Source organism: Chrysochloris asiatica, unplaced genomic scaffold (assembly GCF_000296735.1).
Source record: "Chrysochloris asiatica unplaced genomic scaffold, ChrAsi1.0 scaffold00080, whole genome shotgun sequence".
Lineage (NCBI taxonomy): Eukaryota > Metazoa > Chordata > Mammalia > Afrosoricida > Chrysochloridae > Chrysochloris > Chrysochloris asiatica.
In genome coordinates this window covers 13,422,369-13,443,060 of record NW_006408598.1, presented here as the reverse complement: position 1 = coordinate 13,443,060, position 20,692 = coordinate 13,422,369, and the positions used below count along the sequence as shown (strand labels likewise).

The 20,692-nt window shown below is 47.9% G+C and overlaps 1 protein-coding gene across 1 annotated transcript in view; it reads right to left on the bottom strand.

Moving 5' to 3' along the window:
- LRIG1 (leucine-rich repeats and immunoglobulin-like domains 1) overlaps positions 1 to 20,692 on the bottom strand; it is a 136,082-nt gene that overhangs the window by 32,897 nt on the left and 82,493 nt on the right. The window contains exons 4-6 of the mRNA XM_006865648.1: positions 5,796 to 5,933; positions 3,699 to 3,842; positions 1,577 to 1,720 (exon numbers count right to left, since the gene is read on the bottom strand). Of these exons, the coding sequence (XP_006865710.1) occupies positions 1,577 to 1,720; positions 3,699 to 3,842; positions 5,796 to 5,933 (426 nt within the window). The remainder of the gene's footprint in view (positions 1 to 1,576; positions 1,721 to 3,698; positions 3,843 to 5,795; positions 5,934 to 20,692) is intronic.

Sequence of the window (20,692 nt, the reverse complement as noted above, 5' to 3'; positions counted from 1 at the left end):
GGTCAAGATTTTAGCACAGTGCTTAGGACAAACTGATCAAGTCTGTTTTTCCCTGCTTCTCCACACGGCACACCCCATCCAAGGATGACCTGACCTCTTCTGTAGAAGTTACTAATTCAAAGCCCGTTCCACACTCAGTGTTACAAGGAGCTTTGAGCAAGCAGGCTTTCTTTGCTTTTGTCCATCTTGCTTCCTGCCATTGCTCAGGCATCAAGCAATGACTTCATAAATGTCCTCTAAGACAATTCATCACCCCGATTTGTAGACATTTGATCAAACATAAAAATGACTAGTTAACTGCAAACACTACTTTCTTCTAGGAATCTGTAGGTTCATGTCTCATCTTGGCCTTACAGCACACCATCACACCTGGATTCAAAAGCCCAAAACGACAGTACCAAGAATGTCAAGTATGAAAGCACAGCTACAGCTAAAGGAGGGAAGAAGGCGAGAGTGGCCGAGCCGCTGCCCTCAGCAGGTCACCGGATGTGTGTGGCAGAGCGTGGGGTGGGGTCATCAAGAAAAGCTTCTGATCATGAGGACCGTAGTTACAGAAAACCAATAAAGGGCATAAAAGCAGTGACACACTTTATACAAAGCAGAAGAGTGTGTCATGAGCAACTTCAATCACTGGCTGCAAGGCAAGAAATCTCCAGGTGGTAAATACAGAGAGCAGCAGGGAGGTATTACCTTGGAGACTCGAGAAAAATCACAGAAGTCAAAAAAGAAACGACCGGAAGTGGCTGCCTCCTGGGACAGAAACCAGGGTAAAGAGGGACTGAGGCAGGCGTAGAGGCATAAATGCTTCGCTTTACTGCCTGGTTTTCTTGATTTATAGGTATACATTGCTTTAGAATTTGAAAACGAGTACATCGCAATGTTTCACAATAAATCATCATCGTTTGTCTTGTATGTACGTGGCGGTGCGTTGCTTTAAGTTACTCTGGCGAGCAGGCAAGTTCTCTCAGTGTACACATCTGGCTGGAGAGAATGCTCCCTTGATAAAAGTTGAACATCTGCATGGAGTGTGTTGATTAGTTCACAAGACACAAATAAATCTCTCAGGATGAACTATAGATTGTTGGCCCACCTGCACATCAAGAAAGACTGTCAACGCCAAGAGCTGGGAGAGAAGGAACTTCCTGTGGTGTGTGGGAGAGGGAGAGGATGTGGGAAGGGAGTCAGCTGTGTGATCCCACGTTAACCAAGGAAGTGGGGGTGCAGAACTAACGTGAGGTGAGAGTGAGTAGGCCAAACAAAAGGGCTCCCGTGCTCATCTCCACCAACCAACGTACCAAGCTGACCCAAGCCACTAACACCTCCCCCAAGAGTTTCCTAAGCAACGAAGGATGAGATCAGACTTGCTCAGTCCCCACAGGCAGTGAACTCAGCGGGCAGCAGAGGACTGGGTCCAGCCAAAGTTTCAAAATCCTTTAGAGCAGGGAGCTGCAGTCCAGGTTCCCCACGATAAGCCCAGTGTGCAGATGAATAAATGCATGTGTGGCACAGACAGACCGAGCACACTTGTCCTCAGCTATGCAGCAAAGCCAGGAGTCCGAGATCAGCCCGCACTTACAACACATGCATCTTGGACAGCCCCCAGAAGGCCCCATCTGTCAGTTTGCTGATGTTGTTTCGCTGTAGCTTCAGCACTTCCAGGCTGTCGAGTCCCTGGAACGTCAGGCCCTCGATGAGCCGGATCCGATTCCGATTGAGGTCCCTAGAGGGGTGGAGCCAACAGGTTCAGAGCATCCACCCCACACAGCTGCCTGCAACCATTCCCACACGGTCACGGCTGGGGTTACACCCAAGCTGGGGCCCACACCTGTGTGTCTGTCTTCTACCCTCTCCACCTCCCATACTGACATCAAACAGGGCAACGCTGCTGTTCAATGAAACAAGAGGAACACCTCTGCCGCCCAGCACGAGCGAGTGTTCACATTTCCCCATCTGAACGACAGAGGCGAAATCCAGAAGGCCGCAGAGAACATGAGTCGGAATAGGATGTGAGCCTCTCAGGTGAGCAGTCTCCTAGCTCAGTGATCAGAATCCTCAGCCCAGGTCCATCTAACCCACTGGATGTCAAATGCCAATCTGGGGGCATTTTGGGTTTTTTGTTTGTTTGTTTGTTTGTTTGTTTGTTTGAACCTGGGGTCATTTAATGGGCGCGCTTCTTGAGGAGAGTTTCTGGTGATGCAGTGGCTAAAGCACAACCAGCCCCTCCCTGGGAGAAAGATGGGGTGACCTGCTTCCATCAGGATTACCGTTTTCGGAACCTTATGGGGCAGTTTAACTCTGTCCTACAGAGCCTTCATTATGAGCAGGCCTTGACTCTGAAGCAGGTGAGGCTGTTTGGTTCTGGATCTGGAGAGAAGGTATGGGTGGGGGTGGGAGTGGAGAGGAAGACGCACCACGAAGAACACAGGTCTGGCTTCTAACTCTGAGCATGATCAGATTTAGTCAACCAGACCATTTTAGGAAGCTGGGTGGGCTGCAACTATTAGCAACACTGGAAGAAGGAGAGCACAGGGTTGACCAGAAAGCCCTGGGTTTTCCCCAAATATTTTTGCAGTGTCTCAAGACTTTGCCACATTCACAGTTGACTGACTTTCTTAAGACAGGTCAGCCCAGGGATGAAGGAATGAAGGAGGTGGGGGCGCCTCCAGAGTGTCCACTGTGTGTAGGGTGGGGACACAGAGGCACTGCGATTCTGGGCTGCCCCGGTCTCTGCCAGGCTTGGCAATGCTGCTGAACTGCTTAAACCAGATTCTTTCGTTCTGTTTAAACCAATTCTCCAATATATTCTTCAGCTAAAAAAAGAGGGCACAGAAAAGCAAAATCCAGGGCACAAGGAGTCTTAATTTTTTTGGTTACTTAAGGTTTTCCTGAACCAAAACACTTGTCATTCTTGAAGGGTACTCAACAAATATACCACCACAATAACAAAAGTGTGTTGTTGGTTTTTTTTTTTTTTAAATAAATCAACTGCCGTACAAGATTTAGGAGAAGACTGTAACTCACTTCTTGCTTACTACCTCTGGCTATAACAACTTCTCAAACCACCTGAGACTGCTTCTTGGAAACCCTGTACAGAGTCGCTATGGGTGGAAATCGACTCGACGGCACTTAACAACAACAAAAACAACATAAGGTACAAGAATTACTGGTGCAGCACTGCAGGAGAAAGCACTGGACTGCAATGTTAGTTTGAACCACAACGTTGGTGGTTCAAACCCACTAGCCACTTCTTGGAAACCTTAGACAGGGTCTCTATGAGTCAGAACCAACTTGACGGCACTTAACATCAGCAAGGTCCAAGATAGAGATGTTATGGTTACCTTTTAAAAGGCCCCCAAACCTCTGCGATCAAAAAGAACCAAGCCCACACAGGTGATGCATTAACCCCTGTCAGCTAACCAGCAGGACGCCACACTTTCTTTTGGAAAATGCCAATGAGGACACGCACTAACACTCAGTTGATCTTTCTCTCTCAACAATCCGAGGCAGCGCAAAGCACCAGACCCAGCTCCTAATGTGCTTTTATTAGGTGTTGCTGTCAGGTCATTAATGATAGTTTATGCAAAGCTTTACCGAGGGGCAGTGAGGAAGGGGTGGCATTTGGTATGAAGTCCTTGGGGAAATGTGGTCTCCATAAAGTTTGGCCAACCTTAATTAGGTTGTGGAGGTTCTATACTCACAGTTGTGTCAGCCTGGGTAACTTAAATGCTTTCACAGGAAGCTGGGTGATCCTGTTTTTGCTCAGGCGGAGCGTTAGCAGCGACCGTGACAGACCATCAAATGCTCCTGACTCCAGGGTGCTGATCCGGTTGCTCGCCAAGTTGCTGGCAGGATTCAGAAGAGAAAATGTAGTGGTCAGTAGGAGGCCTTCCTCCATCCGTCCCAGACACCAGGCCCAGCTGCACTGGGAAAACAAGACTCATTGGGGTGGAGCTGTGGACAAGGTACTGGACTGCAAGGTTGGTTTGAACTTGGAAGGTCGGTCAGCAGTTCAAATTCACCAGCCGTTCCTTGGAAACCCTATACAGAGTTGCTGTGAGTTTGAATCGACTCGAAGGCACTTAACAACAATAAGAGGGTGGGTGAAGGCCAGCGTGACTCCCAAATGGGCAGCTGGGGAAACGCAGGTCTCAGGGTGTGACCCAAGCCTTGTTTCATGCCCTTTGCAAACCGTGCCTCAACCCCCCACCCCAAACATTCTCACACATCATCTCAGCCACCGGATTGTTCCTCACCGCCCACCACCCAAGGGTTACGGCTGCAGGCTGCTGAGATGAGCCCTGTAAATCAGTACGGCAAATGAGACGGAAGGCTGGGTGCATCTAAGTTGGCATTTCAAATGGCCTTTCATTTTGGTGTGGGTCTTATTTTAGGATTAAAATGAGTATACATCAATTCATTTTAGTAATTCTAACACACACAATTTAAAGAAACTTGCAGAGTCACTTTAAAGAGCAAACAATCCTCTGTGGCTCCCTGGACTCACACGGGACATCCTGTTAGAATACAGAAAAGGCAGGTGACCTTCCTCAGAAAGCATGGCAGGGTAGAGCTAAGAAGTATGCATCTCAAGCAGTAAGCAGAAAAGGGAGGAGCAATGTGGTATTCCTGGGAGCAGTTGGCCCCTAACACCTCTCCGACCTTACTTGGCCAAATGCTGCTCCTTTGAGCACCTGTGAAAAGGCGAAGGAACACAGAGTTTGGACAGGGGAGAAGGCCCAGGAGGGAATGAGGAACTTCACATCTCTACAACAGGCAGGGGCCAGAAGAGGGCACATGGGAATTCTTTACAAATGTGGCTGGACTATTTGTTCCTAACACTTCAGATTAAAAGAACAGTCCTTGTGATAAATAGATACTGGCCAGTATTAGCCAGAATAGAAAGTCCCTCCCACTCTCATGTAGAGACAAAAGGTCAGTGAATTTACTTCAGCGGTTGGGGGTTTCTATGTCCTAATTAAGGGAGTGTCAGGTGGCCGCTGGGTACCTTTTCAAAGACCCTCATTAGGGACTGAGCACAGCCACCAACTGTCTCCAGGTCTTAACATTCGGGAGCAGGCTGCTCTGCTCGGGGTCTTTACTTGGAGCCTCGGCTTCTTGGAGAAGACGGGTCATAACCACCACTCAGCCAGCCTCACAAAGGGTCTCCACCACTCCTCGGGCACAGCAATAACGCAGGGAGGGAAAACACACATGCAACCTTGACATGTCTCTTTACCCGGACGGTTTCTAACCCAAAGCCAACTTCTCCCTACCAACAAGTGGTGCATTAAACAGACAGCAGCTTTCATTCTTGCTGTCTACTTTCTGTTGGGTGTGAGATGGGGGTGTGAGAATGGGTAAAGAGAAACAGACCAACAAAGGAACCGAAGAAGCCCTGAGAACCTACAAAATGGAATCGCTGCCCTCCTCTCATGATCTCCAGTAAACCAAATGACTGATTTTTAAAACAGGGCACCGCACTAGAGAAAGGTGAGTTACAGACGTCTCCCTCCAATGTGAAACATCTCAAAATATCCGAGTCCAGTATATATGCCTGCCTGGGAGGCAGCTCAAAATGCCCGACATGTGATTCCTAGGGTCTGCAGGGAGTGGGGTGTCCTTGTCATCTATAAAGCCAGAGTCCGGCTGCAGGATCTGGAGGGACCTCCGGGAAGAGGGAGACAGAAGGTGCAGAGAAGGTGGGTCCTGCCATGCTGGGGAAGCTGATAGAGCTTGGTATCATCCCCAGGGCCTCGGCTGAGAGGCAGAGAGCACACGGGCAGTGTGGAACTTACAGCTCTTTTATGGGCAGCCCATGGGGAAAGCAGGCACTCCGGATTTCCGTGATGTTGTTCGAACTCAGGTCCAACACTTCCAAGGAAAGGTACGCCTCCAGATGCTTCCCCTCTACAAGGCGAATCTTATTGTGCTGTCTGGAAGACAGAAGGGACTCAAATCATTTTATTTTTCAAAGTAACTATAACGGAAACCGTTTGCCATAGAGCTGACTCGTGATGTGCGCCAGTGTAAACCTGAGCTGCTCTACAGCTTTCAAAGGCTGATTCTTCTGAAGTGATTACCAGGCCTTTCTGCCAAGGTACTTCAAGGTAATCTCAAACTGCCAACCTTTTAGCGAGGACTTACTTGGTGACTCTAAAGAAACAACAGGACGCTACAGGGACCCCCACAACTTCTTTCAGACGCTTTTTCCCCAGCTGCTTATAAACCCGGTATCACTCAGGACATCAAGTTTTTCAACACTGGCTGGGAGCTCCATAGAATGAGGCTCCTCTGTCACAGTGCTAGGCTAAGGTCACTCTCCCCAAGGGCAAGAACACAGCAGTGATTTGTGAGAACGCACAGACACCAGCAAGATACGACCAGAATTCTCCCTATGCATTTACCATAAGCCATGTGCCCAATGTTGGAGGAGAATACTAAAAGTGCCATGGACTGCCAAAAGAACCAACAGATCTGTATGGGAAGAAGTGCAGCCAGAGCACCCCCTGGAGGCCAGGATGGCTAAGCTTCGTCTCTCACACTTTGGACATATTGTCAGGAGGGACCAGTCACTGGAGAAGGATGTCATGCTGGGAAAGATGGAGGGTCAGAGAAAAAGAGGAAGACCCCTAACGAGATGGATTGGCCAGGTGGCAGCACTGATGGACTCAAGTGTGACAGCGGTAGTGAGGTTGGCCCAGGATCGGACACTGTTTCGTTCTGCTGTGCATGGGGTCGCTATGAGTCGGGTCCGACTCGATGGCACCTGACAACAACAATGTGCCCAAGAGCCCCAGCCAGGCCCATGGATGACAAGAGTCTAGGCACCACCAGAGTTCAGTTTAATCCAAATTTCACATTTCACCAACAAGGATCATGTGCCAGTCATGGAGATGTTGTTAAGTGTCATCAAGTCAATTCCAACCCACAGCGACTCTGTGTAGGGTTTTCGAGGAGCAGCTGGTGAGCTTGAACCACTAACCTTGCGGTTCAAATGGCTTTGCAGTCTGGTGCAATAATCCACAGCGCCACACCAGGATTCTATCAGGGAGACAGGTACAAGGAATTAAAAGAAACAAAGGAAAAGATGAAAATCCAGACCACCAGAGAAATAGGGAGTCCAAGAGTGGCACTGTGGGTTAATGCACTGGACTGCAAAGTCAGTTTGAACTGCAAAGTCGGTGGTTGAAGCTAACCACCGGCTGTTTGGAAACCGCATGCAGGGTTGCTATGGATCAGAACAGACTCAACGGCACTTCACAACAACAAAAAACAGGAGAGATACAAACTGACTACTAACTGCTCTAACTGGAATCAAATCCCATGAGACCCCTCCATAGCTTTGTGCCTACACTTCTCCGAGCCTCAGTTTCCTTGTCTGAACCATGAGGACCAAAACCCCTTCTTTTCCAGGGACCCGCTGACCTGGCCTGAAAGTCCACTCCCAGCAGCTGCAGTCAGTCACAGAACATCTGCCCCTGCAAAGAACTTCCCACAAAGGCTTGTTGGCAACTTTAATCCCCTGCTTCTCTTAAACCCACAATGGAGCTAACCACCAATAGTTATTTACCAGGAAAAAAGAAAACCAATGCTACCTAAGGCTAAGAGAAACGGCCGCTCACGGGTTGATCCAAACCACCAGAGCCCCAACTTCAGGGTTCAAATACTTCACCCTCTGCTAGGCATCTCCAGGTTGTACCAGGGACTCACTCAGGCCAGTATCTTAGTAAACAATGTGAGCGTCTCCGGCCAAGCAAAGCATTCCTGATCACAACACAAGTAAGACAGGCGTCGCTAACAAAGTGGCATCTCCTTTAAACAAACACTTGACCAAATTATTTCTAACCGGCACCAACACGGACCTCTTTCCCAGAAACTCTGGGCATCTGCACCGACTCCTCTGTTGTTTTTACAAGTCTCCCAGGCCCCAGACTCACGGCCCAGTTGACAAGGACACACCACCACACAACACAAAGAATGAAAGAGAACGGTTCCCACCATCTCTCTTCCAAGTTACTTTCCTCCGAGTTCAGCCCTTCAGTTTGGGGACTCCAACAGAAAAAGAAAAGGAGAAAACCTTTATTATGCAAAGTAGGGGAAGAAAAGAAGAAATAATGGGAACAGAACTGGGTCTTATCCAGGAACTCTGAATGCAGTGACAGGGAGCCGGTAAAAGAAGCTCTGAGTTCAAAAGAGAAGGGGCATTGATGGCCCAAAGAAGGCTCTAAAGTGGGCTACGCCAATTCGGGAGTGGGGGACAGACAGCTTTAAGACTCTCTGACATGCCCCCAATGAACCCATCTCTCCTCCTCACCTCCTCCACTAGCTCCTATTTGTCATTCATCTTAGACTTTTCCTTTCTTTTTAGTCTATTATTCATTGAATCAAACCTATCCTGGACCTCACTCTGGAGAAAGGATGTTGTGATGAAGACAGATCTCACTCATATGCTAGGAAAATGTTTCCAATGTAGCAGAAAGGCAATCATGGAAATGAGAATGTCTAATCCCCACAGGATGGAGGAAACAGGCTGTTTCCTCCACATAGGGGGGACGCAAGAAGACAGGAGGCAGAGTTGGCCAGACAAGCTGGACCACATCAGGAAGTGCCTCTGAGGCCATGGAGGCCATCAAAGGAGCTGGGAATCTATATCACAGCAGTGCAGGTGAGAGATGACAGCCACGTGGAGACAGGAACAAGGGAGGATGAGAAGTGTGTACGGGGGCACCTAACAGAGAGGGCAGAATGGCTGTCTGTAGATCAGGAACGTCAGGTAATCAGGTTAAAACGGCTGATGGCTACATATTCTGTCCTTTACCACTGACTCTATTCCCAAGCCAGGGCATGATTAATATGTACTGGACGAGCCACAAAGAATGAAGACAGACCCAGCTTGGAAACCCACCAACATTTCAGCAGAAAACCACCACACACATAGTAAGGTAAGTTCAGTGAGGGAAAACGAGGAGAGAGAACAGTTTGCCACATTCCCTGAGCACAAGAGACCAAGTTCATGACGGCCCCAGTTGTCCCCAGAGGTCACTGTTGTCCCCAGCTGCTGAGACTGCCCTGCGCCCCAGTCTCTTGCTCTGGACTCTACCCCAGGATTCTGACCAAAACCCTCGTAAACTCCCTGTTACACACTGAAGTATGACCTGCCCACCCCACTCCCCAAAAAAATCAGACATGCTAAAACCCTAACCCTTGTACCTGAGGACGGAACTTTGCTTGCAAAGAAAGTCTTTGTTACATGCCATTCATTAACATGATGTCAAATCACAAACAGATGCGTCCTGATCCCATGTGCCTGACGTCCTTATTAAATGAGAAGACATACAGACAGGTTACAATGTAGAGACAGAGGCAGCGACTGGAGGTAAGCTGCAACAAACCCAAGACCACATGGGGTCAGCAGAAACTGGAACAGGCAGGGATTCCTCCCTGGGAGCCTTCAGAGAGAGCATGGCCCTGTGGTCACCTGGATGGTCTATCCTGCAGAGCTGTGTGAGAGTCCTTCTCTGTTGCCGCATTTTGCCCCTCCCTGTCACAGCTCTCTGCTCCTAGGGACCTTACAACCTTCCAGGACACTGCAGAGGTCTCTGTTGACCCAAAGCCACGAAGTTGCTCCTGGTCTGAACAGAGCTATGTGGAAAAACAGACTTTGCTGCCACAGTTTAAGTTTCGGAGGAGACCTGGGTGTGACCTGGCACACAGTAGTTGTTCAATAATGTGAGTTCTTCTTAGAAGTTGCTATTGTGCATCCTCAGAGGCAGGCCTAGGAGCTACGTTGAGAAAAACAAAATCAAAAATTGGTTCTGACTCATATCAACCCCACCCGACCGAGGAGAACTGCCCCCACACGATTTCTGAGGCCGCACATCTTTCTCCCAAGAACAACTAGTGGATTTGAACTGATGACTCTGCAGTTAGCAGCCCAATCCTTATTAACTCACTGTGGCGTCAGGGTTCCTTGCTGTGGAAGGATTGTGCTAAAAGAATCCCTGTAAATGAACACGGTGAATTTCTAGTCCTGTGGACCACTGCAGGGCACATAGGAAGATGCTGCCGCCCTCTCAGAACACTCCTCACTTCAAACATGACGTCCACTCAAGCTGGAGCGGGTCAGAGCAGCCATTGGACAGCAGTGAGCCTCACTGCAAAACCAGGGTGGATGGACATCAGGTATAGCCTCGGCCCTGCCCAGCTGAGTCATGTTCCCCCCCTTCTCATTCCACAGCAAACCAAGCTCACCCACCCCATCAGCAAGCGCACCCTCCAAAATCCCCCCATTCATCCAGGTTAGAGGAAACCTGCCTGCAAGGGAACCCTTCCCACCTCCCATTTGCTAGCAGACAGATGTAAAATGAATTTGCTGCGTAGGCTCCACCTGGTGTTCCACTTTTGTGAAAATGCACCGTGTGTGCCAAGCTCTGTACAAGTACAGGTGGTATTCATATCACTTCTTTAATGTAACTGGCCAGCTCATCTTTACAGCTGCCAAGTTAAGGTTCCGAGATCTCCTTAACAACAACCCCTCCAGTATCAGGGACCCATTATACAGCAGGCCCTAGTGACACATCAGCGAAATCACACAGCCAGCTACATGGAATTGTTCGGGGCAGCTGAGCGGGCAAGCTAGCCTCTCTGAGTCTTGACTTCCTCCTGTAAATGAAAGAACATCTGCGTGTTTTAATCATTCGAACGGGACCGTGCAGCTAGTAAGAAATCAACTGTTAGCTTTTATCAGCATCATAACGAATTACAGAATTTTACTATTTTATACTCCATGCAAATTGCGTGTCGTATACGTTATATAATTACATGTTTTATTTTATAGTATATATAATTATACAAACGCTACACATTCTTCTAACCTTGTCGTTAGGTGCCGTCGAGTCAGTTCTGACTCATAGTGAGCGACCCAATGTACACCACCAAGAGCCTTGCCTGGTTCTTCGTCTTCCTCAACGTCACTGTTACACTTGAGTCCTTTTTGCTGCTGTCACGGTGCCAATCCATCTTGTTGGGACTCTTTCTCTTTTTCAGTGACTGCCCACTTTAACCAGCAGTGAGGTACGGACTATTATTACTTCTACTTTACAGAGTAAGCATGTAAAGTTCAGAAAAGTTGTGTAACTAACTCAAGGTCACACAGCAGGGGAGTTAGAGGACCAAGCATGCCATGCCAAGGGGGCATGAGTCTGGCTAGCTACTCTAGGGGTTCTCCCAGCAGAATTGTGAGGTGTTACCCCAGAGTATACCCAAAAGTTCGACTAGATCTAAACGCTAGATGACTACTGCTTGTTCAACCAACTCTCATCGGTCTGAGTCCTTAGGCCTAAGCCAAATGGCCTAGCTTTTGTGCCACCTTCACAGAGTGTGGCATGAGGAGCAGATGTGCACTGGGCTTCATCAGGCAGTATTTTCAGTTAGGTATCAAGTTCTTACAGAAATTCTGGATGGTCCATTCTTCACACTTGTGCATTCCAGGGGAAAATGGGTATCTTTATTCTCAGAGGAGGGCAAGTCTCAGAGAGATCCACTAAGTTAATAAAGAGAGCGAAGAGCGTACAAGGAGAGAGGACAGAGTGCGCCGGAACTACGTTACTGTCCCCATCACAGGACACTCGAGTCTCTCTGCAGGTACGAGGTGTGGGCAGGTCACATGGCTTTCCCTCCATCCAGTGTTGGTTTACCCGTGGGCTGCCCTCTGGGGCGAGGAGAACTTAATACAGAAGAAGTCTATTAAGCCAACACCTGTTACGGCCTTCAAAAATAAAATCAGCCTTCAAAGGCGGAGAGCATGCAAGATAAGCTGTCCCCACTTGGCTGCCTTTTCAGAGCCAATGTTAAATTAGACAGTAAAATAGGAGCAGGCATTTAAGATCAATGTTGAAAACGTTTTATTATCACATGACCGTACTGCTGGAGTTGTGTAAAAACCTGGGGTACCAGGCCTTCTCGTTAGGGGTGGGAAAGAGTTCATGTAGCAGATTAACAGTCTGGAAGGAGGACATCAAAAGCAGAGGGCCGAGGTGGGTCACATGGATAACAGCGGGTTCCTGAAAGTATGCACCTACTGTCTACACAGAGCTAGGAAAACTCACTCTGTCCAAGGCCTGACCGATCCTATTTCAGGCTTTGCTGGTCAAAGGGCTGGTCACTCCTCAACACTGCTGTGGGAGACAGTATGAAAATGAATGAACAAGGTTGTGTTCCAATAAAGCTTTATTTTTAAAACAAGCAGTGGGCAGGGACCTGGGTCACTGGCTTCAGTTTGCCATTTGGATTTCTAAGGGCAGGAATGCAGATTCTATCTCTGACATAACTTGGCAACGTGGCTGAATTATTCCTTCTGTATCTAGTTGGGAGATCAAGTGGGTGTAGACAGCTAATGCACACACTGGGTTTTACTAACCAGAAAGACAGGTGGTTCAAGTCGACCACAGGTGCCTCAAAAGAGGGGCCTGCCAATCTCTGAAGACCCCACGGAGCACAGCTCTGCTCGGACACACTCGGAATCCCCATGAGTTGGAATCAACATGAACATTGGTAGTGCAGTGGTGGTCTCTGGTCTAACCACCTGTCAAGTGGGGCTGAATGCAGAGACAAAACCCACTTTTCTCCTGGCTGAGTCCATGACAGATATCACTCATCAACTACACTCCTTCCCGGGGACACCTTGTCTACCTCTCCAGACGACGAAATGGAAGGAAAGTGTACATTATTACTTTCTTCAGGTAAGGCAGCCCCCAGGTTACAAAGAAATGCCTTACGGACTTATACTTGTCCTTAAGGTTGTGTAAGTTTGCCCTCATTTGGAAACAACTGCACCAGCCCCCTTCTCGACAACAAATTTACCACAATCACCTAGCTCATTGCATATGCAGCTTATAACTTATTGAAAAAACGTCTACGCCTTCTCCTGCACCAAACGAAGGCTAAGTAAGAGCCATATGGACCTGTCACAACTGACCTACAACCTCAACTTAAAAGCACACTAAAGAACGGGTCTTGTCCATAACCCAGGGATGCTCTGAATGACTCAGAAGCCAGTTCATGAATCCCAACATCTACCCAGGTATACCCTTAGGCTCCTGCAGACACACTGTGGGTACTCCCAGAAGCCCATACAGTCAACTCCGGGAGTGCGGACATTCATCCTAAATTTACCTCAAGATCCCATTTTCAGAATTGTTTTACGTAACAACTCAGGGAAACTCAAATTCCAGCTCTTTGCCTCATTGACCCTCTGGCTAAGAAATGCTTTCATGCATTCTAGTCCAGGAGCGAGGGGGCTGGGGGGACCATCACCCCTCCCCTCCCCCACTGCCCACAGCGATCATGGCAGACACAGCATGTCAAACTCCACACCCCGTAGCCTCTGGATGCCCGCAGCATTTGGCATTTGCACATTATCTGGCTGCCCTAGGATTTTCACTCTGGCTGGGCCCCGACACCACAGGCCTTCAAAGCACTGAGCCAAACGGGGAAGGGGTCTGTCCATCCATAAGAACCACTGGGGGACTACTATGGAATCTTATGAACCCTGGTATAGCTAGCTCTGTAGGATAAGCACTGGACTGCTAACCACAGGTCAGCTGTTTAAACCCACCAGCTACTCTGAGAAACCCTATGCATGGCTGATATGAGTCAGAACCGACTGAACAACACACACAACAACAATCTGGAATCTTGATTCGCACACATGGAAGGAAATCACACAATCGGAGGCAATTAGTGATGCTGCGTACAACTCAGTGCCCTGGTGTGTCGGTAATGAGGTTTCTGCTGCTCCTTGGAAGCCCTGTACAGAGTCGCCACGGGTCAGAACTGATTGGGCGGCACTTTCAACAACAATGGTATTGCTCAACGGTGCCCTGGTAGCGCAGTGGGTTATAATCTGCACTGCTAACAAAAAGATCAGCAGTTCGAATCTACAAGTCACTTCATGGGAGAAAGATGAGGCTTCCTGCTCCGGTAAAGCCTGACAGCCCTGGAAAAGCGACAGAGGGTCACTGTGAGTCGGAATTGACTCAATGGCAGACAACAAATAAATATGGAATTACTACAAACCCCAAAAGATGGCAATCATTTCAAGGACCCACATGAAGGTGTTTCTCCTTTGCTGAAAAACACCACCGAAGAAACAGCACTACCAAACCAGGCCGTATGGTCAAGTCCTGCCAATTGTTTTGTTTCAAACCTTTTCACTGAAATGTTAACAGACATGCTGTTCAGTACATAAATTGTCAGCACAGGATTTAGTGCATTTTCAGAAATGGATTACACCCAACTCACCACTGCCCAGGTTAACATGCCGAACACCGTGGGTACCCTGGAAGGCTCTTTCCTTCCGCCGTTTTCCTGGTTGTCATTCTTCCTAAAAATAACCTATCTTCTCCCAGGAATAATTCATTTTCTGTATTTTTGTACATTTAGTCATGGAATTGTTCCAGTTGTACTCTTCTGTATAAGGCTATCTCTCATTCAACATAACGTTCAGGAGACCTGTCTGCAGCATTGCACTGTGTTGCTGGATGTGTTCTTAGCTGCTGCTGAGTGGATCCCTGCTGCTGGGGACGTTTCACCAGTGCTGAAGGGTGATAACCCAACTTTTTATTTCATTCTAGCGTGGCTAGACAGCAAGTCATTTACCATTCAGGCTGCTGCAAAACTCAAGAGCCTTGTACATGTCTCCTGAAGCATGCCTGGATGTGTTTTGGTCAGACAGGCTGAAATTGCTATATAAGGCACAGGCATGCAGCTTATATATGTGCAGCCTTAGGAAACACTGCTAGGATGCTTTTAACCCAAGCTTCCAGGGTGAAATGAATCTGAAAGGCTATTTAATCCAAGCACCCTATTTCAGGCCGAGTCCTTAACCCACGTCTCAAAGGCCACCATGTTCTAGTGCCACATCCTGCCCCTCACTTGAATGACCAAGTGCGTATGAACTTGGTCATGTATCAAACACAATTATTTTCTTACAAGTGAGAGCTAATGAGCACCTCCTACCCAAAAATATATCCACTCCCTCGTATGTGTGTGATGCAGAGTAAGCACAAGACTGACAACCCCAAAGTCAGCAGTTCACACTCACCAATCTGCTCTGTAAAGAAAAAACCCTATGGAGCTGTTTCAGTCTGGTTAGAACACAGGGCTACCATGAGCTGGAACTGACTCAGCGACAACAGGGTTTGTTTGTTTGTTGTTGTTTGGGCTTGGTCTCCCCAGATCCCAGATGTTGTTGTTGTTAAATGCTGTTGAGTCAATTCCAACCCATAGTGACCCTGTATAGGGTTTCCAAGGAGCAGCTAGTGAGCTTGAACCACCAACCTTGCAGTTCAAACGACTTTGCAGTCTGACGCATTAGCCCACAGCGCCACACCAGGACTCCTTGTAAACTCGATACAGGGCCAGGCCTTTCCTCACGAGTCCAAATTGACTCGATGGCAGAGAATGAGGGTGGGTGGTGCCAGTGGGTTGTGTGTGTGCATGTGTGTGTGTTGTTTATTGAGTGAATGAATGAACCATTCTAAGTCCAAAATGACCAAGAAATCATCTGAATGTACCTGTAGAGAGCCATAGTCCATATGCAACCTTAGAGTGAAAACAAGGAGATGCAAAGGAAAAGACAAAGCACTACACGAGAACTGCTTTCCTGGGCCTCTTCTCCAAATCACACCCTATCTATCGCCTGCCATCTATCCTCTTAAACATGAAAATCAAGGCCATCTGTCCTACTATTGCATCAACTGATCATTTGCTTGGAGAAACTGGTGTCTTCTCAGAAAGGGCCCAGCCTGGGTTATTTGCTGGACAGGAAATGAGAATCAGAGTAAGCAGGTCTCTCTCAATCTCTCTCCCTCCCTCCCTCTTTCTGGTGAATCACCAGTTCCCTGGGGACTTTTGGCAGATTCTCAGCTTGACTGCAGATGATGTTCCGGATCTGTTTATTCAGGTGGAGATGGGATGAAAAACAAGAGCAGCCCAGTGGCGGAGGGATAAACAGCCCTTGCCAGGCGGGGTTAACCTCTCCAAAGGCAGGACTAGGCTGGGTCAACCAACCTCCCAACCCATTCACTTCCTTTAGGGGCACTCTTCTCACCCACCCCCCCCCGCCCCCGGAGCCTTCGCTGAATGGCTCTGATTAACTCCTTGCAAAAAAGACCTGATGTCCCATCCTCAGGGGAGTGTGTAAGGATCTTGTGCCAAAGGTCTACTTTGTTCCCCCATCCATCGGTGGATAAGCATTGAGCTGGAAGACCAGTATCTAGAATTGAAGAAATCCGGAGCAATCAAGAACCAGCCACCACCATTCCAGGAAGTCTGGAGTGACTCAGTCCTTGAGTGGCTGTAAATCTTCAGGATCCAACCCATCGAGGCCCGATCCAAACTACCAGGAATGTTTCTGCATTTCTTCTTAAAATGCACCAACACAAAGAACAAAAACCAAAGGTCTCCTAAGGGATTGTTGTTGTTAAGTCAAAGCGAATCATTTCCGACCCACAGAGACCCTGTAGAGGGTTTCCAAGGAGCAGCTGGTAAGTTTGAGCCAGCGATGTTGCAGCTCAAACAACTTTACACTCTGACGCATTAGCCCACAGCACCACACCACGACTCAGAAAGGATCCTCAAATCATTACAGCATTAGACGGGGCTAGAGTCCCTGCTTGTTTTACTTACTGCTGTTCTTTCAACAACAACAAAAACCCATCACTGTCAATTCGGTTCTACTTGATTCTGACTCATAGTGGCCCTGTAGGACAGAACAGAACAGAAAAACGGCCACATCTGCCTCCCATTTAGCACATTAAAAAAAAAAGAGAGAGAGAAGGAAAAAACCTCAATAAACATTTGCCGAATAAAATAAATGAATGTCGGAACCGATTTAAAAGCACTTAACAAGAGTCTCTGGGCAGAGAGCAAACTCTCGGTGCGCTTGTCAAGCTCTCTTGGATAGTTGAAGCTTTCTTTACTCCTTGCCCCCCCCAGGTGTCAAAGCAGCGGTGTGGGGGGAGTGTTGGTTGTGGTGAGGGTGGGCTTCATTGTTGTCTCACTGTTGCTGTGGGTAAGGGGCTCAGCCCCCATCCTGTGACTAGGGGAAGGGACTATGTGGTTAATGTTGCTAAGTACCGGGTCTCACCTTGGCCGGCTCCAGTGAATCAACTCAAGTCTGTGTTTGGGATTAATTTGAACTTGTTGTCGTTGTTGTGTGCTGTTGAATCAGTTGCAACTCATAGAACCCTGTATAGGATTTCCTAACAGTGGCTTCTGGACTTGAACTGTTGACTTTGCAGGAAGACTGGTTGTGCTATTTTAACATTACCAGGGATTAGCGGCTCCATATGGTAAGTAAGCACTATACTACGAACCACAACTTCAGCAATCTGAGTCCACCAGCCACTCTGCAAAAGCAAGATGAGCTTTTCAGTTCCCGCAAAGACTTCTGCTACTAGGAAACCCTATGCAGGATTGCTATGAGTTAGAAGAGGTACTTCTGAATGCAGGTCAAAGATACCTGGGGTGACAATGGAGGTAACTTTTCCAAGCAACTAAGTGGAACCAAGTGGCAACGTGCCAGAATCCGGAGGTACTGCCATATGTGGGCAACCACTGAGTCTCAGAAACCCAGCATGGTTGCCCCTGCTGGTCCTCTCGGCTCTCTTTTTCCCTTCTTCTTGTCTCCCTTTCGCCTGCCTGGAAGTGAAGCTGTCAAGCTGTATCACGTCCAGCCACACACCTGGCACAACCTGAGAGCCCACCCGCAGATGCTGCAACGATGAACAGGACTCACGTGATTTCTCACTGAGAATAAGTCTAAATGTATTTTCATTACAAGGGGCATGTGTCTATACCTGTCTGGCCCTGTCCCCGGAGGTTAGGAGGAAAACAACCCGATACACTCTCCCTTATAACTAGCCAAGACACAGACTCTCCCAGACTCGGCTTGCTGAGCTCTAAGTAAAGAAAGGTGGGACGTGCAGCAGGAAGGCCTCCCCCCCCACATTGCTGCAGCAGGAAGGCCTCACCAACTGTTGTAGTGCGCTGCCATCAAGTTGGTTCCGACTGACGATGTCCCATGTCCAGTGGAACAAAACACCACCCGGCCCTGCACCGTCTTCACAATCACTGGTCAGCTTGAGCCCACGATGGTAGCCACACTAGAGAACTCATTGCCACCCTATATTACACAGTGTTCTCTTGTGATCCTGAGGATGTTCAGTGATAACTTTCTAAAACAGATTTCCACGTCCTTCTTCCTAGTCTTACTCTGGAAGGTCCACTGAAAAGTGTCTCCCGTGAGTTAACCTGTTGATATTTCAAATACTGGTGGTATAGCTTCCAGCAAATCGGCGGCATGCAAGCTAACCCGGAACAACAAACTGATCAGTGATGCTCATGAACCATCAACCAGCTGTCAATGAGGTTAAGTTACCCCAGCGTGAGTCTCAGGAGAGCCCTGACCCCTCACATTGTTCCTGCAGGCTGGGCCTGCTCCAGGTGGTGAAAACTTCACTAAAGACTCTGAATGGAGCCCCAGCGGGTTCTGGTGTCTGCAGAAGACGGTTCAGACACTAGGAATCTGTCCCACACGGCAGTGGAGTCTCCCAGTCATCTGCCCCACACTGCAAACTTCCAGGGGACCAGTGGGGGGACACTTAGTAACAAGTCAAATCTGCCCTTACCTTACTGTGTTTACTGCCAGCCATGCTCTGGACTAGCTCTTCACATGTAGGACTTCTACGAACCCTCAAGATTATCCATTTTACAGATGGGGTGCAGTCGTTGCTAAATGCCATCAAGTCAGTTCTGACTCACAGCAACCTTGTGTAACAGGGATGGAGAACCTTTTCCTGCCAAAATTTATAACATCATTTGTGGGCCATACAAAATTATCAACTTAACAATTAATTAGCCTGCTCTATTTGGTTAAGCATTTAATTAACTCGCCTCTAATGGATCCCGACTGAACTACGGTGCCCTTGGCAGGGGCAGACCAAGTGGTTTTGCAGGCATTACACACCGCGGACCAGACAACACCTACCCCTGCTGTATAGGGTTTTCAGTGAGTGGCTGGTGGAGTTGAACTCTCAACCTTATAGTTAACAGTCCAGTGCTCATCTTAGAGCAGAAAGTGAAGCGCTCTACAACAGAAAACACTGCAACTGGTATAAGAGCCCAGAATGGGACGGTTCCTAAACTCACTAGTAAACAAAGAGGCAGAAGAACCCCCAGGTAAGAAAGCTTCTCTGGACCAAGTACCTTGGCTCTCTACCCCTCCTTCTCTGCGTTCACCAGGGAGAGGTATCCCCAGGCTGGGTCATCCATGAAGCCGTGACCAGGCAGGACACTCCTCTCTGCAGATGGACAGGAGGCACAGCTTGCCTGGAAATCTACACATATAGCCCTCCACACTTCAGCATGCAAACATGGGCCTCACAGTCTCTCAGCCACAGCATGTCAGTGTACACAGTTGTTACAGGGTCCAACCAGACCTCACTTCTTTGTTTTTACGATGGCTGGGTGGCCAACATTCCCCATCCCACCATAGCTGACAAGAATGGCTCTGATTTCCACAGGCAGTAAGTGTGACCAGACAAAACTCAACATCGTCCAGAGGGAGAAACTGATCACCCATCACTCCTGCCCAATAATCCCAGAAGACAAATCCCCTCAACTTGAAAGGTAGGAATAATTCAGTTGATGTAACACCAGTGAGTATACCAGATACCAATAACCAAAGACCAGAGGAACTGTGGGATGACAGCAAGAACATCACACATGGAAAAGGCAAAGGATCACTAATAAAATTGGAAAGAAGGAAAACCTGAAAGAGGACTTCAGAAAAAGTTCTGAAACTTGCTCTTGAATGTAGAGAAGTCAAAGCAACTAGAAAAAAAAAAATGAAGCAAAATAAAGAGCAAAGCAGCCATTTTCATAGGGCAGCTCTAGAAGACAAAGGAAAATATTATCAGGAAATGTGCAAAGACCTCGAGTCAGAAAAGCAAAAGGGAAGAACACATTCAGCATTTCTCCAGCTGGAAGAACTAATGAGTAACTTCAAGCTGTGGACTGGATGGTTCAAAAGTGAAGATATCAGTCTGAAGACGAAGGTGCGCCTGACCCCAGCCATGGTATGTATGAAGCCTCATAGTCATGTGAAAGTTGGACAACGAATATGGAAGACTAAGGAAGAACTGATGCATACGAATTAAGTGTTTGAAAAGAAGATTAAAAGTACCACAGACTGCCAGAAGAACAAACCAATACACAGACTCATTGTACCAAACGGAATCAGTCAGTGTTCAACCATTTCAAGAGGCAGCAAATGAAGAAGAACCAACCATATTAAAGGATAAAGACCAAGCTACATTGAAGACATTATCAAAAAACAAGACTCCAGAAATTGACAGAATACAAGCAAATGTTCCAACAAACTGATGCAATAGCAGGAAATCTGGCAGAAAGCTACAGGACCAACTGACTGAAAGAGATTCCTATCTGTGCCCACTCCAAAGAAAGGTGAACCAACAACAGAATGTGGAATTCATCAAGGAATACCATTAAAATCACATGCTTGTAAAATTTTGCTGAAGGTAATTTTAAAAACAGTTGCAGCAGTACATCGAAAGGGAGCTGCCAGAAATTCAGGAGTATGTGGAAAGAGGGATGTAAGTGCTGACTT